Raw genomic sequence first — 27,859 nt, forward strand, 5'->3', positions numbered from 1 at the left:
AATCTAGCTAAGTTAATGATGATAGAATTTGAAAAGCTAAAAAAGGATTTTAGAAATAGCTAGTGCTTTTGGCAAACCAAACCCCTCAGCCAAACAACTGCATAGTCTAGAGGTAGAGGAGTAGACTCCTCACACCGGTTAAGTCTAGCTGAGTATTAGTATACTCAGCCTTGCTTGTGGCACCATTTTTGCAGGTACCATTCAGGATATGGTTGATGGTGTGACTTGGCCTACCACCCTGCCACCGGGTTGGACGGTCGAGTGGGATGTTGCTCCGGCAGGAGAGGAGCACGAGGAGTAGTGGGCTAGGCCTTGCCCGATTCCTCGATACCGACGACATCGATTATCCGCTGCACTTTATTTTGTGAACTTTATTTGCTACTCAAAAACTCCGATTTATGTAATAACTCCGCACTTAATTTGAGGTTTCCTGTTTTATTGTATTTCTTCTGTGACTCACCTTCGAGTGAGATTGTGGAATTTGATCCTGGTTAAGTGGCTCTATCAGACTAGATCTGAAGGACTGACAGGTTATTCCGATTTAAGTGTGTTACGGCCCCTGAGGCGTGACTTAGGCACTTAAGCTGGAATAATTCGGGCGGTTCTGCCACAGTTCTGTGCATTTTGGGCTGCTCGAGAACTGTATTATAGAGTTGCAGCTTCCTAGGCGATCAGCTGACTAATCACGATTTGTCGGCGACCAGCCCGATTAAACGGGCTCTGATCGGTCAATCGGACATCCTGATCGTGCAGAGCTATAGGAAAAGTTAGGTGTGTATGCTGTCCGGTATTGAAGTTCGAGTTCAGTGAGTAGTTCAGGGGGGTGAATTGAACTTTCCCCTCTCGTATTTCTTAGAATGGTAAGGTGTCGCCTCACCTCTCTTTATGAATTCCTAGGCATTGTGGGTGTGGTAGGTCTAAGCACTCAGAGTTTTGCTGTTCTACTTTCTTTCTTAGCTTCAGAAGTTTTGGGATAAAGAGTGCTACTTTTTTTTTCTTGTGTACTCTGCATAATGTTATTCATTTCTTCTTTTGGTGTTGTTCCTGCAGGAGGAACCATCTGTAGTTGGGTCCTACTATAACAAGCGGATAGTCGGCTGCCCTGGTGGTGAGGGAGGTAAGCCAGTGTTGTCTCTCGCCCTTATATTTTTTTCTAAAGTTAACAGCTGGTGTGGTGCGAAGCATTTGTGTAACCAATTGCTTGGTTTTTGACTTTACTTGCCTGTTTTTTCTCGCAGAGGATGAACACTATGTTGTATGGTTCTGGTTGAAAAAAGATGAGCCGCATGAGTGTCCAGTCTGCTCGCAATACTTTGTGGTAATTTAAGTCCCTAAACTGTTTGTTATGCTATAAGTTATTGCTACGCAATCACACTACCATGCTGATGCCGGTGTTAATTAATGTAATTGTTTGGTTGCTTGATTTGTGCAGCTTAAGGTCATTGGTGATGGTGGTGATCTAGATGTTCATGACGATGAAGATGATGGACATCACTAAGGATGCCTTGTGGTTCTGAAAATAAGAACTTGGTGAGGCAGATGAATCCAATACACTTCTTTTTTCTAGAACCAGACTGCTCCACGGCATCCTTGTTTATGAAAAGACAGTTGGCCATCAAGCAGGTGGTAGTTTTCACCTAGGGATTTTGTCCAAACAAAAGTTGTCTGAGATTTGACCCATGCGTTTCTTTAAGAGCATCGTCGAATAAAAGATGAATGCAGTCAGATTGCTTTCTTTTGATACATCATATTGGCCCATCGGGTGTGATGGACATGTAATATTCAGTTATGGAACAACCCCATTTCTATGCTTAGCGTGCTGGGAATTTTGCAAAAGGCCTCCTATATCATTGACGAGTTTTAAGCCAGAGTTTGATGATCCAACATGTTTATGACCATTGTTTTAATAGTCATGCTATTCTGTGACAATCTCCATGATGCTATTTTTCTATTGAGTACGTCTTGTGACTTTTGGCATGTATGCTGTTTAGTAATAGGGGCTGTTTGGCTTCGATCCTCAATAGCTGGAGCACTGGGGGAGCTCTGGCTCTTGGCAAAAAAACGACTCCGCCTTCTCTGACCAAGGTGGTTGTTTAACTTCCAATAGTTTGTCCGTGATGTAGCATCATAGTACAGCTATCACGTCCCTGAGGATGTAGCTGTGGGAGCTCGCTGGCCACCGGTTTCCTGCCCATGGTGGATGGTGGCAAGGTAGATAGCAGGGAGATGAGATAATAGAGAAAGGAGGTGAAAATGGGATTAGCTGTAATTGCTTGTTTATTGCTGAACCAGACCTTCCTGATTGATCCCAAATACCCCTCCTTTTGCCTAATTAGCCCCTGTTACGAGCGCCTATAAATGTTCCCGACCGTAACAATAGCTCAAGGTTACACCTGGAAACTGGGGAGAAAAGGAAAATGTAATTCAGTCTGAGTTTTATAATATGTTATTTAGGTGATCATTAAGATAGATGGAAATCACAACTTGCTTGTCAGATCATTTCAAATTCAAATGTGCATTTTCAAATTCAAATGTGTGTATTCAATAACATCTATTCAATGCCCATCTGCTTTCTTTGTTGTATCAACCAAATGACCACTAAACAATAGGAAGCTAAAAAGGAGCCAAAATAGAGAAATAAAAGGCAAAAATACATCTTCACCTAAAAACCAAAATAATTAAGTGCATTACAAGTTGTTAATTGCCATTCATTCATCAATGTCAGCTACGGCGTAAGGACCTCCTTATAAACGATATTCTTTGTGTATGTTGCGCCATTTATCGCTGAGTTCCTTTCAACCCCCTTCTTCTTCTTCTCATCATGGACTGGAATGGCAAGTATCTTCACTTTTGATCGAGCGGTGGCCCTTGATAGAGCAATATAAAGCTGGCCATGAGAGAACACTGGTTCCGGCAAGTACACACCAACATTAGGAATCGTCTGGCCCTGGGCCTTGTTAACCGTCATGGCAAAACATAGTCTTATCGGAAACTGCTTCCTTTTAAACTGGAAAGGGAACATCTCATCATCAGAGGGGCACAGGGGTATACGAGGCAAGAAAATTCGCATTCCAGCATGTTGGCCAAGGACAATTTCAGCATCAATACTGTTTTTTTGGAAACCACGAACCACCAACCTCGTGCCATTGCAAAGTCCATTAGCAGGGTCTATATTCCTAAGCAACATGATTGGGCATCCAACTTTGAGCTTCAGAACGTGCGGGGGTAGTCCATTAGGAGTCAGCGTGTTTAGAAACTCCGATGGGTAATAGTTATTAGGATCATCCACCACGGTGTCAAAACTATGGTACATCATCTGCTCCCCTTGGAAACGATCGATCATCCTCATATTTATCATATCCACCCAGTCATTCCGTGTAGACAATATTGCTCTTGAAGTGATGTAGCTTGTGTTAGACATGTTTTCATTTAGATTGGGGTAAATGTCATCTATCAGTCTATCAAGGTCGCGGTCATTACCAGTATATGGCACACATACCTCATCTGGAAGACGAACATCACCATCGTTGTTCGCTTCCTCAGTTCCACCACCGACGCGCAACAAATATTCTGCAAACCATGGGTTGCTCTGTGCCCTCATGTTTTGAACAAGCTTTAGGTGGCACATGGATTCCCAGAGGTAAGAACTCCGTAGAGAGGCAGCAACTATCTGAGCCCTTGACCCCTTGCGTACAACAGGGAGTACTTGTCTGAAATCACCCCCGAACACAACAGTCCTCCCACCAAAGGGCAGCCCAGGCCGTCCCATTATATCACGCATGCTATTGTCTAGCGCCTCAATTGCTTGTCTCTTAGTCATTGATGCCTCGTCCCAGATAATGAGCGATGCTTTTTGTAGCAACTTTGTTGTCCCGCTTTGTTTCGTGAAGCTACATACAGCACCATCATCAATAGTAAGTGGTATCTTGAAGCGTGAATGGGCAGTCCTCCCCCCAGGCAATATGGAAGCCGCAACACCAGATGTAGCTGTTGCAACTGCAATCTTGTCCTGACTGCGTAGTGCCGCAAGCAATGCCTTATACAGATAGGTCTTTCCAGTCCCACCAGGCCCATCCAAAAAGAACACTCCACCGTTATTGGTGTCAACGACAGATAGGATCTTATCATAGGCAGACCTCTGCTCCTCATTTAGGGTTTCTTTCATAGCAACGTCTTCTGCTGTCGGCTCGATACTTTCCTCCTCGTAAATCTCTCTATTAGTACCATGTGAATCGTCATATTTGTCGATTATAGCAGGGAGAGGGAATGTCTTTATGTCTTTACCCATTGACTGCAAAATGTTTCTAATGTCAATCAAGACCATCTGCTGCACATGGGTTTTGCTTTGAGTACTACGGTGATAGTCCTCTGACATTGAGTCAAGGTGTCTCTGCCATAATTCTGCCACATCGTTCGGCTCGCAGTATACCAGTATTGTTGCAAACAACCTTCGTAGTGCTGACGGCATTTGGTAAATAGCGACTTCGTTGAGACACTCATCTATTGTGTCGTCTTCTTCAAGCAGCCCCCTCCTTTGTGCTGCCTCACGAAAAGATGATAGTGTGTCACCATCTACTGTCCTTAGATCCGCATAGGACGTAGCACCCGTCACATGGTTTAAGAGAAGTCGAAGATAAAAGCGCTCCCCCTCAGCTGGATGAGCAGAGACTATTCTACCAACCTGTCCACCCGTGTTTCGTTTCCTCCTTTGCCACACTTTGCCTTGCTGCAAAGTGTAACACTTAGGAAAATCACGGTAAAGGATGCCTCGAGCCTCCTCGTGTAGCCTATTTGCCTCAAAATATGCCGTAAGCATTGACCTATCGGCACCTGGATGTTGGACAACATGATTTACTTTAGCACGCTCGTGAAATGACACCATATGCATGTTTTCAAGATGGAGCTGCAGTTGCATCACTGGAGAAGAGTTTTGACTTAGATCAAAGCTGAATATCCTCCAAAGGGCTTCTGGAGGGGTCACCCACCTAGCATCTCTATACTGCTTGATCTCATCAACGTCACCATCAGCCTTGTTTGCGTCTGTCACAGCCACAGACGCACGATCGTGGCCTTTGTATATGTATTTGAACAAGTATTTGACAGCCTTGATGCTCCCGCACGCCTCAACATTGATGTGACAGTTGAAGAGCCGGAGAAGGTAAGGGTTGTAAGGGACGACCCATCTGTTGTCCAATTCACAACTTCGAACCGTTTCCTTACGCCCATCATCACGACGCCTATAAATAGGATATGAATCCTTTCCTTGAGACGTTGCATTGCTAAAAGCTCTAGGATAATGGTTTTTGCATGAAGCACGACCCTTAGTGCATGGGCATTTAGGATTTAGCAACCCGCACGGTCCATGCATCATATGCTTGATAACCATCTTGTATAGTTCAGGGTACTTCTTCTTGTCAGGGATCTCAGCGGAGATAAGGTGATCATACTGATCAGGACAAGTTAGCTTGTACTTTCTCTGCATGATGAGTAGGAAATGGACATGAGGCAAACCTCGCTTCTGGAACTCCACGACATAGACATAAGCTCGGATTTTCCAAGAATATGATGCTTAGTCAATCTCTTCTTCAGTTCCTCTAGTTTTGCACAGAATATGCGAACAACAAGGTCCGGACGATCCTGTGGTGACTGCATAGGGAGAAGCTCTCTGGTTATTTCATCCCAATTGGGGTTGCACGTCATAGTGAGGAATATGTCTGGCTTCCCAAACTTCCGCACAAGGGCCATAGCATCCATATACCGACGTCTCATGTCACGAGGACCACCGATAAATGATGTAGACAGCACGGTTCGCTTTCCAATTTTGTCTGCTCTGTTCTCGCCTTCATGCAAGCTATCTACCAAACCCTTGTATAGATCCGCCCTTAATCTGTCTTGGTTTTTACGTATGAAATCCAAACGAGAGCTCTCAATCTTGATGTAGGTGTCAACCGCGAACTGTTGGAAAAGCCGCTTCCCATGATGTATTGGATTGAATATACTTGGACGAATTTGGAATCTGTAGCAGTAATAGTCACGTACAGACACGCATAGATGGCTAGGTCGTTCTGCAACCGCAAGGTTTATTAATTAGTGTTGCTAAAAACATATTTAACAAAGGATTATATAAGAATCACAAAGAAATAACTAACCTGTATCATCATTGTTTGCATCACTTCTCCTATGTTGATCACGGTACGCGTCTACTTCGTCCATGGAAACATTGGACTTAGGAATATTGGCATGCCATCCAAGTTCACCTTTAGGGAAGAACAATGGATATGATAGTGCATCATAGCATCCATGATATGAACGGATGTCGTGGCTTGACCTATCCTTCCCATGCAGCATAACACTATTACTGAATTGACCTCGACGTTCACTCCCCTCAATCCAAACTACAGCGACCTCCGAAGTGATGGGTACATTATATAACTTCTGGTTCAGCGTTTGGTCAAGGTTCAAGGCGATATGGTAGTCTTCAATGTTATCAACGTTCCCCATACTCCTAAGGTGCTCAGAGTATGGGTTTCCCTTAAGTATTTCAACCAACTGTTTAATAACTGCCTTGTCTTTCTCAAATTGCTCTTGACGACATTTACGATATCTATGCTCGAGGTTGGGATCATCATCGTAGAAGTAGAGTTCAAGGTGTTTATGTTCCGCCCCAACTTCCCTACCGAACGACCTTACGTTGTGGTACATCATGCCATGTGCACGGAACGTGTAGATACCACAATCCATGTTTGTAGTCATACTATCAAGGCAACAATACAGAGAAGTGAATGAGAAATGGCCGTTAAAAAATCGAATGTTATCACGGAAGTGCCTCGCATCAGCATCTGAGCACTCCCACAGCCTCCTAAGTTGGGGTGGTGTCTCGAACGGGGCTAGATCAATCTGTCCATTACAACAACAAAATCCAGGTGGTTCATACTGAAACTTCTTCGCTTTGCAGTAATCGCAGTCAGCAACAGTGCTCAGCAAATGTGTTTCTTCAGGTATGTTACTATACACCTTGTCGTACAAGTCAGGTACGTCAGGGTTGACAGTAAAGGCATCTTGGGTTTCATCAATCTCGATATCCTCAATAGATTCACCATCTAAATTTGTTTTCGAGGAACAACGGGTAAGACGAATAACTTTAGAAACTTTCAAATCCTATATCCTATATATATATATACTATTACAAACATTATGTAAGTACCTTGCCCAGCGAATAGGTATCCATCTTCTTCGTCATCATCTTCAAAAAGTACATCCTCGTCATGATTCTCTACAAAGAGCACACCTTCATCGGCATCTATTGATTCACATGGTTTTAACCACTAAGAATAATTAGGGAACTAAATGTGGAAGGAGCTTGTAATTACCATTGGTGGTGACATTCGGGGTTATCTGTCGTTGCATCCCAACGTCTGCTCCTTAAGTCATTATGTCACTATGTGGAGCAGTGACTGGACATGGGCTTGTACTTTCTATTGACGGAAAGTTGTGTTAAATCAATTGGCCACTATAAGTTAAGTATCATATCAATTAAGGACGAATTAGTAATTACTATTGTTTTTGATCTCTAAAGCAATCGCGTGATCAATTTCATTGTGCTCACCGCCTTCCATTCCGTGATCCCTAGTTGCAGTAGCAAAGTTTCTTCTAATGGCAGATTGAAATTTCTGGTTTTGATGAGATATCAGGCTCTGTCTTTCGCCAGACGACACATGATGCTCATGTCGTTGTCTCCTAGGAGACTGTGTCATTTTGTCCATGTCAACATCCTTAGTCTGCAATGAAGCATAAACAAAAGGTGTTGCACTCAACTCAGAGATAACCATGTCCTTGGAGCTAGATAGAGACACAGTAGGAGGTTGAGAATCTGTTGAACTCCACACAAGCTCCGGCGTAAACTTCGGATTCTCAATTGCGATCGAGTCTTGAGCTAGCATTTCTTGTTGTCTTCTACTATAGTTTTCCCTTGCACTCTTTTGACATAGTGTAGTATTACGCAATGCCCTTTGTTCCCTTGTTAGAGTTGCAAATCGAATCTGTTCTCGAATTCTCTTACGTTCCCTTGCATCTAAAACTTCTGAACTTGGATTGGAATCATGTTGATGACCCATCTGAGCTGATGCGCCTTAAAGTTGAAAGTAACAAAGCTCTTAGGTGTATATATTATAGGTTGAATGATGAGAGCTCAACTCACTATTGGGGCACATTTGTTATAATTTTCGTCTTTCAATAACATAACACAGAAACATAATAACCTAGAGTGTCAATGCTTTGATGATTATTATTCTCTTTGTGTGCAGGTATGCTGCAATCTACAAACTAACCCAAGAGCACATAAGAAAAGAATTACTTTAAAGATGAGTGACACACGAGCATAGTTAACATACCTTTTGAACGCTCATGGTGCACAATGATAGTCGCCTAGAGGGGGGTGAATAGGGCGAAACTGAAATTTACAAATATAAACACAACTACAAGCCGGGTTAGCGTTAGAAATAAAAACGAGTCCGCGAGAGAGGGTGCAAAACAAATCTCAAGCAAATAAGGAGTGTGATCAGGATTTGTTTTACCGAGGTTCGGTTCTTGCAAACCTACTCCCCGTTGAGGTGGTCACAAAGACCGGGTCTCTTTCAACCCTTTCCCTCTCTCAAACGATCCTTCCGACCGAGTGAGCTTCTCTTCTCAAATCAAAACTGGGAACAAAACTTCCCCGCAAGGGCCACCACACAATCGGTGCCTCTTGCCTTGGTTACAATGGAGTTTTGATCACAAGAACAAGTGAGAAAGAAAAGAAGCAATCCAAGCGCAAGAGCTCAAAAGAACACGGTAAATCTCTCTCGCTAATCACTAAAGCCTTGTGTGGAATTGGAGAGGATTTGATCTCTTTGGTGTGTCTAGAATTGAATGCCTAGCTCTTGTAAGTGGTTGAGAAGTGGAAAACTTGGATGCCATGAATGGTGGGTGGTTGGGGGTATTTATAGCCCCAACCACCAAACTAGCCGTTTGGTGGGGCTGACTGTCGAATGGTGCACCGGACAGTCCGGTGTACACCGGACATGTCCGGTGCGCCAGCCACGTCACCAAAGCTGTTGGGATTCGACCGTTAGAGCTCTGACTTCTGGGCCCGCCTGGATGTCCGGTGGCGCACCGGACATGTACTGTAGAGTGTCCGGTGCGCCACTACGCGCGTGCCTGACTTCTGCGCGCTCTGGCGCGCATTAATTGCTGTTGCAGGTGACCGTTGGCGCGAAGTAGCCATTGCCCCGCAGTTACACCGGACAGTCCGGTGAATTATAGCGGAGCAGCCGTTGCAATTTCCCGAGGCTGACAAGTTCCAGAGCCGCGTCCTCTTGGAGCACCGGACACTGTCCGGTGTACACCGGACAGTCCGGTGAATTATAGCGTGCTGGCTTCTGAAAATTCCCGAGGCTGAGAAGTTTAGTGCGAAGTCCCCTGGTGCACCGGACACTGTCCGGTGCGCCACCGGACAGTCCGGTGCGCCAGACCAGGGAGCCTTTCGGGATGCCTTTAGCTCTCTATTTTGAACCCAACATTGGTCTTTTCAATTGGCTTGTTGTGAACCTTTGGCATCTGAATAACTTATACACTAGAGCAAATTAGTTAGTCCAATTATTTGTGTTGGGCAATTCAACCACCAAAATTAATTAGGGACTAGGTGTAAGCCTAATTCCCTTTCAATATCCCCCTTTTTGGTGATTGATGCCAACACAAACCAAAGCAAATATAGAAGTGCATAATTGAACTAGTTTGCATAATGTAAGTGCAAAGGTTGCTTGGAATTGAGCCAATATAAATACTTACAAGATATGCATGGATTGTTTCTTCATTTTTAACATTTTGGACCACGCTTGCACCACATGTTTTGTTTTTGCAAACTCTTTTGTAAATCCTTTTCAAAGTTCTTTTGCAAATAGTCAAAGGTAAATGAATAAGATTTTGCAAAGCATTTTCAAGATTTGAAAATTTCTCCCCCTGTTTCAAATGATTTTCCTTTGACTAAACAAAACTCCCCCTAAATGAGATCCTCCTCTTAGTGTTCAAGAGGGTTTTGATATATCATTTTCGAAATACTACTTTCTCCCCCTTTTGAACACAATAAGATACCAATTTGAAATTTACCAATTGAAAAGTATGAGCCCAAAGCAAAAGGACCGCACCACAATTTTTAAAATTATGGTGCGGTCCTTTTGCTTTGGGCTCATACTCTCTCCCCCTTTGGCATGAATCGCCAAAAATGGAATCATTAGAGCCCTCTAAGTACTTTCTTCCCCTTTGGTCATAAATAAATGAGTGAAGATTGTACCAAAGACGAAGTCCTTTTGCTTTGAACTCTCCCAAAGAGATGGAGAGAAGCGCGGAGCGACGGCGAAGGATGAGTTACGGAGTGGAAGCCTTTGTCTTCACCGAAGACTCCAATTCCCTTTCAATACACCTATGACTTGGTTTGAAATAGACTTGAAAAACACATTAGTCATAGTATATGAAAGAGACATGATCAAAGGTATAAATGAGCTATGTGTGCAAGTTAGCAAAAGAAATTGCGCGAATCAAGAATATTTAGCTCATGCCTAAGTTTGTTAAAAGATTGTTCATCAAGAGGCTTGGTAAAGATATCGGCTAATTGATCTTTAGTGTTGATGTAAGAAATCTCGATATCTCCCTTTTGTTGGTGATCCCTAAGAAAATGATACCGAATGGCTATGTGTTTAGTGCGGCTATGCTCGACGGGATTATCCGCCATCTTGATTGCACTTTCATTATCACATAGCAAAGGGACTTTGGTTAATTTGTAATCGTAGTCCCGCAGGGTTTGCCTCATCCAAAGCAATTGCGCGCAACAATGGCCTGCGGCAATGTACTCGGCTTCGGCGGTGGAAAGAGCGACCGAATTTTGCTTCTTTGAAGCCCAAGATACCAAGGATCTTCCCAAGAACTGGCAAGTCCCCGATGTGCTCTTCCTATTGACTTTACACCCCGCCCAATCGGCATCCGAATAACCAATCAAATCAAAAGTGGATCCCCTAGGATACCAAAGCCCAAACTTAGGAGTGTAAGCCAAATATCTCAAGATTCGTTTTACGGTCGTAAGGTGAGCTTCCTTAGGGTCGGCTTGGAATCTTGCACACATGCATACGAAAAGCATAATATCCGGTCGAGATGCACATAAATAGAGTAAGGAACCTATCATCGACCGGTATACCTTTTGATCCACGGACTTACCTCCCGTGTCGAGGTCGAGATGCCCATTAGTTCCCATGGGTGTCTTGATGGGCTTGGCATCCTTCATCCCAAACTTGTTTAGAATGTCTTGAGTATACTTCGTTTGGCTAATGAAGGTGCCCTCTTGGAGTTGCTTCACTTGAAATCCCAAGAAGTACTTCAACTCCCCCATCATAGACATCTCGAATTTTTGTGTCATGATCCTACTAAATTCTTCACATGTAGACTCGTTAGTAGACCCAAATATAATATCATCAACATAAATTTGGCATACAAACAAGTCATTTTCAAGAGTTTTAGTGAATAGAGTAGGATCGGCCTTTCCGACTTTGAAGCCATTAGCGATAAGGAAATCTCTAAGGCATTCATACCATGCTCTTGGGGCTTGCTTGAGCCCATAAAGCGCCTTAGAGAGTTTATAGATGTGGTTAGGGTACTTACTATCTTCAAAGCCGAGAGGTTGCTCAACATAGACCTCTTCCTTGATTGGTCCATTGAGGAAGGCACTTTTCACGTCCATTTGATAAAGCTTAAAGCCATGGTAAGTAGCATAGGCCAATAATATACGAATTGACTCAAGCCAAGCTACGGGTGCATAAGTTTCACCGAAATCCAAACCTTCGACTTGGGAGTATCCCTTGGCCACAAGTCGAGTTTTGTTCCTTGTCACCACACCATGCTCATCTTGCTTGTTGCGGAAGACCCATTTGGTTCCTACAATATTTTGATTAGGACATGGAATTAAATGCCATACCTCATTCCTAGTGAAGTTGTTGAGCTCCTCTTGCATCGCCACCACCCAATCCGAATCTTGGAGTGCTTCCTCTACCCAGTGTGGCTCAATAGAGGAAACAAAAGAGTAATGCTCACAAAAATGTGCAACACGAGATCTAGTAGTTACCCCCTTGTGAATGTCGCCGAGGATGGTGTCGACGGGGTGATCTCGTTGGATTGCTTGGTGGACTCTTGGGTGTGGCGGCCTTTGTTCTTCATCCTCCTTGTCTTGATCATTTGCATCTCCCCCTTGATCATTGTCGTTATCTTGAGATGGCTCATTTGCTTGACCCTCTACTTCATCAACTTGAGCTTCATCCTCATTTTGAGTCGGTGGTGATGTTTGCGTGGAGGAGGATGGTTAATCTTGTGCATTTGGAGGCTCTTCGGATTCCTTAGGACACACATCCCCAATGGACATGTTCCTTAGCGCGATGCATGGAGCCTCTTCATTACCTATCTCATCAAGATCAACTTGCTCTACTTGAGAGCCGTTAGTCTCATCAAACACAACGTCACAAGAAACTTCAACTTGTCCAGTGGACTTGTTAAAGACTCTATATGCCCTTGTGTTTGAATCATATCCTAGTAAAAAGCCTTCTACAGTCTTAGGAGCAAATTTAGATTTTCTACCTCTTTTAATAAGAATAAAACATTTGCTACCAAAGACTCTAAAATATGAAATATTGGGTTTTTACCGGTTAGGAGTTCATAAGATGTCTTCTTGAGGATTCGGTGTAGATATAACCGGTTGATGGCGTAGCAGGCTGTGTTGACCGCCTCGGCCCAAAACCGATCCGAAGTCTTGTACTCATCAAGCATGGTCCTTGCCATGTCCAATAGAGTTCGATTCTTCCTCTCCACTACACCATTTTGTTGTGGCGTGTAGGGAGAAGAGAACTCATGCTTGATGCCCTCCTCCTCAAGGAAGCCTTCGATTTGAGAGTTCTTGAACTCCATCCCGTTGTCGCTTCTAATTTTCTTGATCCTTAAGCCGAACTCGTTTTGAGCTCGTCTTAAGAATCCCTTTAAGGTTTCTTGGGTTTGAGATTTTTCCTGCAAAAAGAACACCCAAGTGAAGCGAGAATAATCATCCACAATTACTAGACAGTACTTACTCCCGCCGATGCTTATGTAAGCAATCGGGCCGAATAGATCCATGTGGAGTAGCTCAAGCGGCCTGTCAGTCGTCATGATGTTCTTGTGTGGATGATGGGCACCAACTTGCTTCCCTGCTTGGCATGCGCTACAAACCCTGTCTTTCTCAAAATGAACATTTGTTAGTCCTAAAATGTGTTCTCCCTTTAGAAGCTTGTGAAGATTCTTCATCCCAACATGGGCTAGTCGGCGGTGCCAGAGCCAACCCATGTTAGTCTTAGCAATTAAGCATGTGTCGAGTTCAGCTCTATCAAAATCTACTAAGTATAGCTGACCCTCTAGCACACCCTTAAATGCTATTGAATCATCACTTCTTCTAAAGACAGTGACACCAACATCAGTAAAGAGACAGTTGTAGCCCATTTTGCATAATTGAGAAACAGAAAGCAAATTGTAATCTAATGAATCTACAAGAAAAACATTGGAAATAGAATGGTCAGGAGATATAGCTATTTTACCCAACCCTTTGACCAAACCTTGATTTCCATCCCCGAATGTGATAGCTCGTTGGGGATCCTGGTTTTTCTCATAGGAGGAGAACATCTTCTTCTCCCCTGTCATGTGTTTTGTGCACCTGCTATCGATGATCCAACTTGAGCCCCCGGATGCATAAACCTACAAAACAAGTTTAGTTCTTGACTTTAGGTACCCAAACGGTTTTGGGTCCTTTGGCATTAGAAACAAGAACTTTGGGTACCCAAACACAAGTCTTTGATCCCTTGTGTTTGCCCCCAACAAACTTGGCAACTACCTTGCCGGATTTGTTAGTCAAAACATAAGATGCATCAAAAGTTTTAAATGAAAGGTTATGTTCATTTGATGCATTAGGAGTTCTCTTCTTAGGCAACTTAGCACGGGTTGGTTGCCTAGAACTAGATGTCTCACCCTTATACATAAAAGCATGGTTAGGGCCAGAGTGAGACTTCCTAGAATGAATTCTCCTAATTTTGTCCTCGGGATAACCGGCAGGGTATAAAATGTAACCCTCGTTATCCTGAGGCATGGGAGCCTTGCCCTTAACAAAGTTGGACAATTTCTTTGGAGGGGCATTAAGTTTGACATTGCCTCCCTGTTGGTAGCCAATGCCATCCTTGATGCCAGGGCGTCTCCCACTATAGAGCATACTTCTAGCAAATTTAAATTTTTCATTTTCTAAGTTATGCTCGGCAATTTTAGCATCTAATTTTGCTATATGATCATTTTGTTGTTTAATTAAAGCCATGTGATCATGTATAGCATCAATGTTAATATCTCTACATCTAGTACAAATGGTAGTGTGCTCAACGGTAGATGTAGAGGGTTTGCAAGATTTTAATTCTACAACCTTAGCATGTAACATATCATTCTTAGTTCTAAGGTCAGAAATAGTAGTATTGCAAACATCAAAATCTTTAGCCTTAGCAAGCAATTTTTCATTTTCATTTCTAAGGTTAGCAAGTGAAATATTCAATTCTTCAATCCTAGCAAGTAAATCATCATTATTATCTCTAGGATTGGAAGTTGAAACATTACAAACATGATAATCAACCTTAGCTAACAAATCAGCATTTTCATTTCTAAGGTTGGCAATAGTGTCATGGCATGTGCTTAGCTCACTAGTTAATTTCTCACATTTTTCTACCTCTAGAGCATAAGCATTCTTAACCTTAACATGCTTTTTATTTTCCTTGATTAGGAAGTCCTCTTGGGAGTCCAAGAGATCATCCTTCTCATGGATAGCACTAATTAGCTCATTTAGTTTTTCTTTTTGTTCCATGTTAAGGTTGGCAAAAAGGGTACGCAAATTGTGTTCCTCATCACTAGCATTATCATCACTAGAGGACTCATATCTAGTGGAGGATTTAACCTTCTTCCTTTTGCCGTCCTTTGCCATGAGGCACTTGTGGCCGACGTTGGGGAAGAGAAGTCCCTTGGTGACGGCGATGTTGGCGGCGTCCTCATCGTCGGAGGAGTCGCTAGAGCTTTCATCGGAGTCCCACTCCCGACAGACATGGGCATCGCCACCCTTCTTCTTGTAGTACCTCTTCTTCTCCTTTCTTCTCCCCTTCTTGTCATCACCCCTGTCACTGTCACTAGAAATTGGACATTTAGCTATAAAGTGACCGGGCTTACCACACTTATAGCAAACCTTCTTGGAGCGGGGCTTGTAATCCTTCCCCCTTCTTTGCTTGAGGATTTGCCGAAAGCTTTTGATGACAAGCGCCATCTCCTCGTTGTCGAGCTTTGAGGCATCAATTGGTTGTCTACTCGTTGTAGACTCCTCCTTCTTTTCCTCTGTCGCCTTAAATGCGATCGGTTGTGCCGCGGATGTGGAGGGATCATCTAGCTCGTTGATCTTCTTCGAGCCCTTGATCATATACTCAAAGCTCACAAAATTCCCGATTACTTCCTCGGGGGTCATTAGTGTATATCTTGGGTTGCCACGAATTAATTGAACTTGAGTAGGGTTAAGGAAAATAAGAGATCTTAGAATAACCTTAACCACCTCGTGGTCATCCCACTTTTTGCTCCCAAGGTTGCGCACTTGGTTCACCAAGGTTTTGAGCCGGTTGTACATGTCTTGTGGCTCCTCCCCTTGGCGAAGACGGAAGCGACCGAGCTCCCCCTCGATCGTTTCCTGCTTGGTGATCTTGGTGAGTTCATCACCCTCGTGCGCGGTCTTGAGTAAGTCCCAAATCTCTTTCGCACTCTTCAACCCTTGCACCTTGTTATATTCCTCTCTACTTAGAGAGGCAAGGAGTATGGTTGTGGCTTGGAAGTTGAAGTGCTCGATTTGGGCCACCTCATCCTCATCATAGTCTTCATCCCCTACGGATGGTACCTGTGCACCAAACTCAACAACATCCCATATACTTTTGTGGAGCGAGGTTAGATGAAATCGCATTAAATCACTCCACCTAGCGTAATCTTCACCATCAAAAGTTGGTGGTTTGCCTAATGGGACGGAAAGTAAAGGTGTATGTTTAGAAATGCGAGGGTAGCGTACGGGGATCTTACTATACTTCTTGCGCTCTTGGCGCTTAGAAGTGACGGACGCCGCGTCGGAGCCGGAGGTGGATGTTGATGACGAATCGGTCTCGTAGTAGACCACTTTCCTCATCTTCTTTTTCTTGTCCCCACTCTGATGCGGCTTGTGAGAAGAGGATTTTTCCTTCTTCTCCTTCTCTTTGGAGGAGTCCTTCTTCTTCTCCTTCCTCTTGATGCGGGACTCTTCCGATGAAGTGCTCCCGTGGCTTGTAGTGGGCTTTTCGCCGGTCTCCATCTCCTTCTTGGCGTGATCTCCCGACATCACTTCGAGCGGTTAGGCTCTAATGAAGCACCGGGCTCTGATACCAATTGATAGTCGCCTAGAGCGGGGTGAATAGGGCGAAACTGAAATTTACAAATATAAACACAACTACAAGCCGGGTTAGCGTTAGAAATAAAAACGAGTCTGCGAGAGAGGGTGCAAAACAAATCTCAAGCAAATAAGGAGTGTGACACAAGGATTTGTTTTGCCGAGGTTCGGTTCTTGCAAACCTACTCCCCGTTGAGGTGGTCACAAAGACCGGGTCTCTTTCAACCCTTTCCCTCTCTCAAACGGTCCTTCCGACCGAGTGAGCTTCTCTTCTCAAATCAAAACTGGGAACAAAACTTCCCCGCAAGGGCCACCACACAATCGGTGCCTCTTGCCTTGGTTACAATGGAGTTTTGATCACAAGAACAAGTGAGAAAGAAAAGAAGCAATCCAAGCGCAAGAGCTCAAAAGAACACGGCAAATCTCTCTCGCTAATCACTAAAGCCTTGTGTGGAATTGGAGAGGATTTGATCTCTTTGGTGTGTCTAGAATTGAATGCCTAGCTCTTGTAAGTGGTTGAGAAGTGGAAAACTTGGATGCCATGAATGGTGGGTGGTTGGGGGTATTTATAGCCCCAACCACCAAACTAGCCGTTTGGTGGGGCTGACTGTCGAATGGTGCACCGGACAGTCCGGTGTACACCGAACATGTCCGGTGCGCCAGCCACGTCACCAAAGCCGTTGGGATTCGACCGTTGGAGCTCTGACTTCTGGGCCCGCCTGGATGTCCGGTGGCGCACCGGACATGTACTGTAGAGTGTCCGGTGCGCCACTACGCGTGTGCCTGACTTCTGCGCGCTCTGGCGCGCATTAATTGATGTTGCAGGTGACCGTTGGCGCGAAGTAGCCGTGGCCCCGCAGTTACACCGGACAGTCCGGTGTACACCGGACATGTCCGGTGAATTATAGCGGAGCAGCCGTTGCAATTTCCCGAGGCTGCCAAGTTCCAGAGCCGCGTCCTCTTGGAGCACCGGACAGTCCGGTGAATTATAGCGCGCTGGCTTCTGAAAATTTCCGAGGCTGAGAAGTTTAGTGCGAAGTCCCCTGGTGCACCGGACACTGTCCGGTGCGCCACCTGACAGTCCGGTGCGCCAGACCATGGAGCCTTTCGGGATGCCTTTAGCTCTCTATTTTGAACCCAACATTGGTCTTTTCAATTGGCTTGTTGTGAACCTTTGGCACCTGAATAACTGATACACTAGAGCAAATTAGTTAGTCCAATTATTTGTGTTGGGCAATTCAACCACCAAAATTAATTAGGGACTAGGTGTAAGCCTAATTCCCTTTCACACAACATTTTCATTTTTGCTTGACTGACGACGCCTCTTCAATTCATTTTTCTTTTCATCACTCATCGTGGCGTATCGTGCTCTTTCTCTTTCCCTCTTACGTTGTCTCGCATCATCACATCCACCTAACCAGTTATATCCTTTTCCATTATTAATCGTTGTTGTTAAATTAACATAACAAAGAAATGTAATTACCTAGAGTGATACCACACGGTATAGTACAATCAATGATGCTTCCGTCGCCTATAGCCACATCTGGACAATCATCTACACAAAGTAACCCGATAACACATAAGAAAAGCATTATTTTAAAGATGAGTGACGCACAAGCAGCCTTAATTTACCTTTTGAATACTCATGGTGAACAACGTTCTCTTTTTTGCGTGACTGACGACGGTTCTTCAATTCATTTTTTTTCAACACTCATCGCCGCATATCGTGCTCTTTCTCTTTCTCTCTTACATTGTCTCGCATCAGTTCGACCTCCTGAACCATCATATATTACCCATCAATAATCTCCATTGTCAATACATGGTAAACAAACATATTCACCTTGAGTGTTATCACACGATTTAGTTAAATCAATTATGCTTCCGTCGCTGATAGGTACCTCTGGACATTCATCTACACAATATGAACATCGTTATTTTCCTTTTTAAAACCTTGGTGAGAGATCAAATATTGCATTTTATTAGTAGATATACCTTCAAGGGTGTTGCTAGACAATTCTCTTAATGGAGGTCGAACATCGTTATTGTTGAACGGATCCATCTACGTCTTTTAGTCTACCAATAGACCTGTGTAGAAAAAGATTAGTCATATTCATACTTAGATTATTGCAATTCTGGACAGGAAACACATCTACTATATCTCTCCCAAGCCCACCTGCTACCCTTGAACAATGTGTAGTAGTAGACCTTTGCATGCAATTTTATTTTGTTTGAATAGTAGACCTCCCTATCATGCCTGAATTAAGAGAGGTTACATTTGTCTGCTTACCTTCTTTCAGGTACCGCGAACATGTTGTATGAATCAATAGAGACACCAAGTTGAAACTTTTAAGGAAGGGTGTCTTAACACATATATATGCGCCCATGGTAATCAGACAACATGGATATGTTTTTCTTGATATTGTGTTCATAAATGTGCCCATGGTGTAGGTAAAGTAAAACATTCTAGGGACAGTCAGGGCTGTGAGAAAACAGAATAAAATATATGTAGCTCACGTAATATCAATTTTTTGAAGTTATATTCCTTGGTACACAACTCGTTTCTACTACTATTTTAAAAAGTCAAGTTTAACCTACCAGTTGAGTAGTTGTCATTGCCAATAGTTGTCTTTTGTATAACACCTCATTTTTATAACTTCTGAATTTTATCCCTTGTGGTTACGATTTCATAGTTAACTTTGCAGAATTAATGCTTTGAAGGTGACAAGCAGTACACACAATAGTTCCACACGTCCCAGCTAAGGTGAGGCATGTCATACCGTGTTTGTTGATGCATGGATCTTACTATACTTTGCCAATTTACATTCACTTATGTATTGATTGTTTGCTAAGTGTGTGCACTTTTATGTAGACTGTGGACAATGATCTTGCACTGCAAATATACATAAAGGCTAGGGCACCCCTAAAGTTGTTGCTGCATTTGCTGAAAGGAGGGAGTTTGACAAGATACTGATATACTCAAAGCAGGTTCGTTATTTGGTGTTATTGACTCTGTTTTCAGTTGTTGTAACTCATTTGAGCTTCAAATGTTATTTCTACAACTTGGTTCCAGATGGAAGAGCAGATGGCGTGCTTTCTCTGCATGAGTCATCCACAAAGGATGTACAGCCAGCTCAGGAACATCTTTCATTGGAAGAAGTCTCCACTGAGAGTTCAATAAGGCCATTCTTTGTGGAATTTGATAATAACATTTTCTCGTCTAGTCATCATCGTCGCTCGAGTACTCGAGCTGAAAGGGGAAGACCAAGCTCCCTTTTTGAAGAAAGTCCTCGACAAATGTTCCATAATCTCATAGGGGAGAGGGACAGCCATAGACACATAACCATGGAAGGAATTACAGAGGTTGCTTTCTAAAATGTTTCCTATACTGGTTCCAGTTGTTATGTTTTCGTTGTTAGATCTTATGTCATTATAATCCAGTTAATTATATAGTGATACTGGTCTTGATTTTGATAAATATCCATAACTTTGACTACGATGGTGGTTTAAGTGTAACATTTTGGAATGAAATAGGTTTATTTCTGTAGGTTTTGGCTGCATTGGAGAGGATTGAACAGCAAGCAGAGCTGACCTATGATGTTATTTCTTTTTTACCCTTTGCTCCACAAGCCCGTTATCATCTTTCTTTTGCCTGAAACCTTGAATAAACTTTTTTTTGCAGCAATTGCTAATGCTGGAGGCTAATCTAGTTTTTGGCGCCTTTGCCTCCTATGATCGACATAGAGACATGCGGATGGATATTGATGATATGTCCTATGAGGTACTATCTTTTATCGTGTCTTGTCCTGCCTGAATGGTGGAGGGGTTTTATTAGAGGATGCTTTTCTTTCTGGAGGATTCTTCCTTATTCTGTGTTTGAAGCCCTTACTGTGATTCGAGCAGTAACAATGATCCTTTACGAAATACTCTTCGTTCATATTTATCCTCACGGAAGAGGTGCTTGTATCTTCTGAACAGGAATTATTGGCACTCGAGGAGAGAATAGGCTCTGTGAGCACAGCTCTTTCGGAGGAGCAGTTCACAAAATGCCTCAAAAGAAGCATATATACTCAGGTCGCTTTAGAAGTCAACAAATCAACCGTTGATGACATGAAATGCAGCATCTGTCAAGTAAGCGGTAACTTTACCTAGCCACCTAGGGGATCTGCTATTTCTGTTATTCTGCTGGTATAAAACAAAATGCATATGAGGATTTCACATTGAGCACTTTCTTTCCAATGTGGAACTGACCTGTTGTGTGGGACAGTCGGCGTTAAGTAGTCCAGGTTTTGCCTGTCATTCTCACAGAAGACAGGCCCTTTTATGCTGCTATTACCCCACTTCCCAAACGTCTTATTAAAAAAGGCTGGGTTGTACTTGCGAGCCCTCCAGGTCAGTACCTTCGCATTGGTGCAGATGATATCTCCGCTTCGTATTCCTGTTTAACTAACCTTACATTTTGTAATGCAGCATTACTCAGAGTTGCCTGATATCAAGCGTGCCATTGTAAATACCCATGTCATTGAACCACAGGTTTGTCGACTTTAGTTATTTTCAGATATCTTTTTTTATGTTTTGCCCATTAACAACTTCCTTGGACAGACACTTGTTGAGTTCTTTGGCACATTGTCGAGAGTGGGCTTTGGAATGCATGAAAGACCTTCTACTGGTTAATCTGAGGGGAAATCTTCAGATTGTTGTGCAGGTATTCCTGTTCAGTTTCTTATGCCCCCTCCCCCTCTGTACCAACCCATTGGCATTTATTTTCTTCCTTCTTGGTTCTAATTATTGTGAAATCTTGGGGGACATATGCAGGCCGCGAAAGAACACTCTAAGCAGCTAGGGGTTGATGCTTGCATCAAATTATTTGAGCAATTCAAATCTTATGAGGGCCTTTACTTTTTCTTGGGATCCTATCTGAGCTCCAGGTAATTTCTCTTGCTGACAGCGGAATGCCTTTCTCAAATTTTGCGTGTCTTTCTCAAAATGCAACACACCTGAGTGTTCTTTACAAGCAACAGCGAGGACCCAGATATCCATTTCAAGTATGGATTTGCTAGGAGTTTTTCCAACTGGCCTTGCAACTTCAACACCTGAGACAAATACATCTCAGTCCCAAGGGAGCAGTGACAGCAGTGGTAATAACAAGAGCAAGAGCCATTCAACAGAGCCAGTAAGTTGTCGATCTCACAGATAAAGCTGCTGCGGAATCGGTGGGAGCTGCAGCTGCGCCATCCTCGTGGTCGGCCAGGAGCCCCCACCACACGGATCAAGGTACACTCGTTGTGAAGGGATATGCTTGGATCAGAGTAGGGGTGGGTGAGGACTGTCCATTTATCACCTTCAATTTCTTTTATATTTTCTTTGGATTTTGACACTCCTTTCTTTTGCTTGCTTTTCTCATCGGATCTAACTTGAGGATGTGATGACAAAAAATACATACCTATTTTTAGATCCCTGACAAGAGAAACCAATGAATACTTCTGAGCCTTTATAAGATTTGTCTTCTTTGTTTGGTTTAGGTTCTCTATGCTTACAAAAAGGAAAGGAAAGTAGGATTTCAGCCATGCTCTTATAGAGTGACTCGTGCTCAAATCTAGAAATTGATATCACCTCAGGTTTGGGTTTTGAGAGCTCACTTCTCTGAATCTGTAGTGTAGCAGTTTGATTAAAGTCTTAGTATAAAAGGTCTTTCAAATTTCACGCACTAAATAAAGCAGCATCGGGAGGGCCGTTTCTTGAATTTTTTGTCTCCACTTTATTCAGGTGAACCAAAATGTTCTCCCAGGTCTTCGAACTGAAATACAGTAGTACTTTAGAACCGCAACACTACAACAAAGTTGCCACTGCATGTAAATTAGACAAACAGAGTGTGCACACAACCACTGAAAGACACATTTACAACCACCAGCACTACTTTCTATCAAGACAACCCAAACAAAATTTTACTGAGATTTTTTGTATGAAACTTGGTGTAAGTGGTTGTGTGCATCCCTCATTTGCATTGTTACTGAGATTTTGGAAATTCATATGGCGACTTGATGTTTCTCAAAGGTAATATTGAATTATTTGTATCATTTTCTTTGCTTTGGTTATCTAAATACTTATATTTTCTTTGCTTTGTTACGCTGTCCAAGTCAAGTGGTGTGTACTGCTGACCTGCTGTCCAAGACTCCAAGTAATACATATGCTATTGGCGAATGGCAATCCTGTGTTGTACATATACCGCTGTTGGTGTGCGTTGCCTTGATGTTTGCTATCCAAAAAGTGTGTGTTGTTGTCCAAGACTCCAAGTGTTGGTTGTCAAGCTGTGTCACATGTGTACTTGTCGTGTTGGCCACTTGGACCTGGTTGTGGCCCTGTGACATGTGTGTTGCAATGTTGCTTAGCTCAGTTTTTGTGTGCCTGAGTGCCTGAATGCCTATGTTGGATGGCATATAACTTATTCACTGAGCCAGTAACTGTTGTAAATTCACATGATAAATCAACCCGAGATTTCTCTGCTGCTGGTTTTATAAGAAGCAACAACACACATGAAAGCCAACCTCATATATACAAGCAGACAGAACAAGAAACCAGAAAAATGCCCCACTGTAAAGAAAGTAGTTACTAATAAGAACACTGACAAACAAACTAATGATGATGAACTTATTTATTAGATAATAGAGAGGTCACACAGTTCTATACAAAGCGGTTAACATTGAGATCGAACACACGACCAATAAAAACAGAACACAAATCATTATTAATAAGTGTCATCTGATACATGACTAACAAAGTATTCTACTATAACAAGCTAGAACACATGTCTCAATCCGATGTTACAGTCGCCAAATGTGCTCGTCTGTTCTCTAGAAATTTGTCGATGAAACGACTCCTTGGATTGTCAATCAACGAACGACGAATTGCTGCAATTTAGAACATGATTTGTAAGGACATGATTATTTTAATTTAATGTCATTCTAATTGTATCTATATCTATAATCTATAAATATATTATAAGAACCACTCACTCTTCAAGCGGTATATAGTGTGATGATCCGGGTTGAAATGAATAGTGATGTGGTCCGAGGTTTCCAAGCACCCTATTGTTATAATAGTATATAATTATTAATAAGAGTAAGAATTAAGTATATATTGAAAGATGTTAGGCACAGAAGAAATTACTGTGATTATGGTTACAACGCAGCAAAGTTCCAATAATTATGTTCTTGTCAACTCTAGCTAACGACCATCGTAGAGCATTTCTTTGCAAGAGGTCAGTCCATACCCCCACGATGATTAGATCCCACCTATTAAAAACCTTAATCGTCTGAATAAGACCTAACAAATGCATAATGCTGTTAAAAAAGAATGTATATATGAAAACTAGTGCCACCTAGAATCCATTAGTACAGCTTCTCTATACGGTCTTCCACCGATATGCTTTAATGGTTCCAAATGAAGAACTATGCCAATAACATATGAACAATTCACATATGATTAGTTACCTTTGAATCATTTAGACTTCAGGCGTTAGTGATATATATATATATATAAACTATATGGAAAGAAGGGTTATTACCTACGAATGTCTTATGCGGTTGTTGGTAAACCTCATGAAATGGCATAAGATACTTTGGAAATGGAGGAAATTGGATTGGCTTCGTGAATGGATCCACAATAGTATGTGTTATCAATCCCAACTCTAGCCCATGACCAATATTGCGAAATTGAAGTTCCACCCGGTTTAGACAAAATGCCACTCTATACAATGTATATGTGCATCCTTGTGTGAGTAAGGCATCGAACCGTTGGACATTATTGCCGTTAGAAATTGCTTCGATTTTGGATCCCTAGATATTTGGGAATACAGGTTGTATGAGTCGAAGAATTTAATTATAATAACATGAATATATTGGCTCTATTTCAATGCTTGTTGAAGTGACTCACAGTGATGTCCTGTAGGATGTAGTGTTGACTATTACGACGCCTAGGGAACTTAACAACTACCCTTGCAAAGACACTTTTGACTTGTGGTAAGTTATTGACATCTTGAATATCGTCAAATAGCACGAAACTATATAAAACACGAACTTTAGTTTAAGTTCTTCATACATATAGATGTAAAAAGTAAATAACCTTATATAAACTTACGGAGGAAAGGGAGACAGGCCTGCCACCGTCCTATTTTGAGTACGTCTACCTAATGCCATTGTTCTTATAGGATCTATCATGGCATTATTGCAAAGATACAAAAAACATTAAAACGACTATATGACATATAATCTCTTGTCTATTAAAATGCTAAAATAATATGTACAATATATCGTTGTATTAATAGGACTGAATTTAGAGATATCAGAATTTAGCAACAAACAAAGTCACTCTGTCAATTAGGGACAGGTACAAGTGTATTGTACAAAAAGTCCTCCCATGCAACATACAACACCAGAAATTATATAATGCACCCATAATGAATTATGTCGGTTTCTGCAACACACTGCAGGCTGCAGTTTTCAATCTCTTCTTATTTCTTTTGGATTAGGTTCAGCATTTCAGTATTCATACATTCATTCATGTTCCAGGCAGTTTTATATCCTGAATCCAATATGTACAATATATCGCTGTATTAATATGACTGAATTTAGAGATATCAGAATTTAGCAACAAACAAAGTCACTCTGTCAATTGGGGACAGGTACAAGTGTATTGTACAAAAAGTCCTCCCATGCAACATACAACACCAGAAATTATATAATGCACTCATAATGAATTATGTCGGTTTCTCCAACACACTGCAGGCTGCAGTTTTCAATATCTTCTTATTTCTTTTGGATTAGGTTCAGCATTTCAGTATTCATACATTCATTCATGTTCCAGGCAGTTTTATATCCTGAATCCGGAAAAGAATTAAAGGCTTACGTTTCCTTCCTCCTATTTGCAGTGTCATTACAGCTTCCAGTGATTATACTGTTAAAGGTGCTGATCTTATTGTCTCATATTTACAGTTCAACTGTTCAAGTTGCAATTGTTCAACAATTCACAGACATTTTCATCAATATTCATCAGAACTTTACAAGGACAGGTTATTTGAATTCACATCCTATTTTTTATTTGGCCTATTTTTTCTGCCTGCAAAATGCCTAGATCAAAATCCTCAGCTGACTAATAAATAAACAGGCCCTCTCATACTCCAGAAATTGTTGTCAAATAGAAGATGGACAGTGACTGAACAATAAGTTGAACTTCTTTGTGTTGTAATGCTCCTGTGCATCATTGTTGGGCCTATCGCCGAATACTTAATGTTTTACCTGTACCTGATTTTTATTCATATTCGTATACCCGTATTCTCAAAGTTAGATATTTAAGATGTCATGTAACACACAATGATTTGCACATTACAATGTTTGATAGTGACGTTTTAAGAGGAAGTTGTTGATGGAGATTAGTTTCCTGAACATGTGCTGGCTCATAGTTTACTCATCTTGTGTGGTTCAACAAGCAGGACTCAAACTCAAAGGAAAGCACTAAAGAAGTTTAGAAAAAAGAGATATAAGCAACAATTGTTTCCCTTAAAGATGTTCGCTTGCGCTAAATGATAGATCCAAAAAAGAAGCATGAAGAGAAGCGGGTGAGAGAGAGAATTGTGGACGGGTACAAGTGTATCGTTCAAAAAGAAGAGGGGAGAGAAAGAATTGTGGGCGGGTGCAAGTGCAACATACAAAAAGCATGCTACCAGCTAAGCCTCCCAACTATAATTTTTTTATCTAAGAATTAGCATCAACCTCTATATACCGGAAGCATGCTATAAACTTTATACAGCCCAAAGAATACCCCAAATACACACAAGTCTGGTATTTTATTTAATGACCCTAATTATCAACCATTTACTGATTAGTGATAAATAATGAACAACCACTAAGATTATGTCAAATTACAATTTAGAGGACTCAGAAGTTAGCAGCTAACAAATACAAAGTGTTATATATTGCAGAATTTAATTATCACTGATTGTAGCATATTAGTGCTACAACAATATATGTTGCCTAAGTGTCCTAACCATAAGATGGTGAACATTATAGTTTCAGGGAAAGAAGGTGTTGAATTTTCAGTGGTTACCTAAAAATCCAGCAATGTCCAGCAAGCACCACTCAGCAACACAAATCAAGTTCAAACTTCTGTTCAAAGTTGTCAGCGTTTCGAGACCGGGGGGTCCCTGAGCCAACGAGTGAGTGTGCCGCGTGCCCCAGCCCAGATGGGTCGAGCGCGTGGGCGAGCGCGAAGGGGGGAGAAGCGAGGTGGCCGGAGACGGGCGTGAGAGAGGTGGAAATCCCGCGGCCTTCGTGTTCGTCCCGCGCCCAGGTCGGGTGCGCTTGCAGTAGGGGGGTTACAAGCGTCCACGCGGGTGAGGGAAGCGAGCGGCCCCAAGAGAGCGCCTGTCCCGTCCTCGTCCCGCGCGGCCAACCTTCTCTAAGAAGGCCCTGGTCCTTCCTTTTATAGGCGTAAGGAGAGGATCCAGGTGTACAATGGGGGTGTAGCAGAGTGCTACGTGTCTAGCGGAGGGAGAGCTAGCGCCCTAAGTACATGCCAATGTGGCAGCCGGAGAGATCTTGGCACCCTGCTGGCGTGATGTCGTGGCTGTCGGAGGAGCAACGGAGCCTGGCGGAGGGACAGCTGTCGGAGCGGTCGAGTCCTTGCTGACGTCCACCTGCTTCCGTAAGAGAGCTGAGAGCCGCCGTCGTCACAGAGCTTGTGGGGCGCCATCATTGCCCATCTGGCGGAGCTAGCCAGATGGGACACCGGTCTTGTTCTCTGTGACCCGAGTCGGCTCGGGGTAGGATGATGATGGCGCTTCCCGTTGACGTGGCGGGCCTGTGCCCTAGGTCGGGCGACGTGGGGGCTCCTCCGAAGCCGAGGTCGAGTCTGTCTTCTGTTGCCGAGGCCGAGCCCGAGCCCCTGGGTCGGGCGAGGCGGAGGTCGTTCGGCAGAGGCCAGAGCGGAGTTCGAGCCCTGGGGTCGGGCGAGGCGGAGTTCGTCGCCTTCCGGGGCTGAGCCCGAGTCCGAGCCCTGGGTCGGGCGGAGTGGAGTTCGCCGTCTTCCGGGTCTTAGCCCGAGTCCGAGCCCTGGGTCGGGCGGAGCGGAGTTCGCCGTCTTCCGGGGCTTATCCCGAGTCCGAGCCCTGGGTCGGGCGGAGCGGAGTTCGCCGTCTTCCGGGTCTTAGCCCGAGTCCGAGCCCTGGGTCGGGCGGAGCGGAGTTCGCTGTCTTCCGGGTCTTAGCCCGAGTCCGAGCCCTGGGTCGGGCGGAGCGGAGTTCGCCGTCTTCCGGGGCTGAGCCCGAGTCCGAGCCCTGGGTCGGGCGGAGCGGAG

At 43.1% G+C, this 27,859-nt stretch overlaps 2 protein-coding genes, 1 long non-coding RNA gene and 1 other non-coding gene across 4 annotated transcripts; all 4 read left to right on the top strand.

Annotated features, from left to right (window-relative positions):
- Nucleotides 1-1,046: 1,046 nt before the first annotated feature.
- Nucleotides 1,047-1,931, top strand: LOC118471993 (uncharacterized). The gene is made up of 3 exons (XR_004849376.1): nucleotides 1,047-1,117; nucleotides 1,239-1,318; nucleotides 1,433-1,931. It is a non-coding gene; the product is annotated as an uncharacterized lncRNA (long non-coding RNA).
- Nucleotides 1,932-19,586: 17,655 nt separating this feature from the next.
- Nucleotides 19,587-21,000, top strand: LOC103628051 (probable E3 ubiquitin-protein ligase HIP1). Its single transcript, XM_008648334.2, has 5 exons — nucleotides 19,587-19,873; nucleotides 20,059-20,109; nucleotides 20,193-20,291; nucleotides 20,489-20,648; nucleotides 20,981-21,000. The coding sequence occupies exons 1-5, from the start codon at nucleotides 19,808-19,810 to the stop codon at nucleotides 20,998-21,000; spliced, it is 396 nt and encodes a 131-aa protein (XP_008646556.2). The 5' UTR covers nucleotides 19,587-19,807.
- Nucleotides 20,864-21,622, top strand: LOC103626071 (clathrin heavy chain 1-like). Its single transcript, XM_020537621.1, has 5 exons — nucleotides 20,864-20,902; nucleotides 20,981-21,043; nucleotides 21,113-21,215; nucleotides 21,326-21,438; nucleotides 21,532-21,622. Exons 2-5 carry the CDS (start codon nucleotides 21,027-21,029, stop codon nucleotides 21,605-21,607), a joined length of 309 nt encoding a protein of 102 aa, XP_020393210.1. The 5' UTR covers nucleotides 20,864-20,902; nucleotides 20,981-21,026; the 3' UTR covers nucleotides 21,608-21,622.
- Nucleotides 21,623-21,923: 301 nt separating this feature from the next.
- Nucleotides 21,924-22,005, top strand: LOC111589406 (small nucleolar RNA R41). The gene has a single exon (XR_004849831.1). It is a non-coding gene; the product is annotated as a small nucleolar RNA R41 (small nucleolar RNA).
- The last annotated feature ends 5,854 nt before the right edge of the window (nucleotides 22,006-27,859 follow it).

This window comes from Zea mays, chromosome 5, assembly GCF_902167145.1.
Source record: "Zea mays cultivar B73 chromosome 5, Zm-B73-REFERENCE-NAM-5.0, whole genome shotgun sequence".
NCBI classification, from domain to species: Eukaryota; Viridiplantae; Streptophyta; class Magnoliopsida; order Poales; family Poaceae; genus Zea; species Zea mays.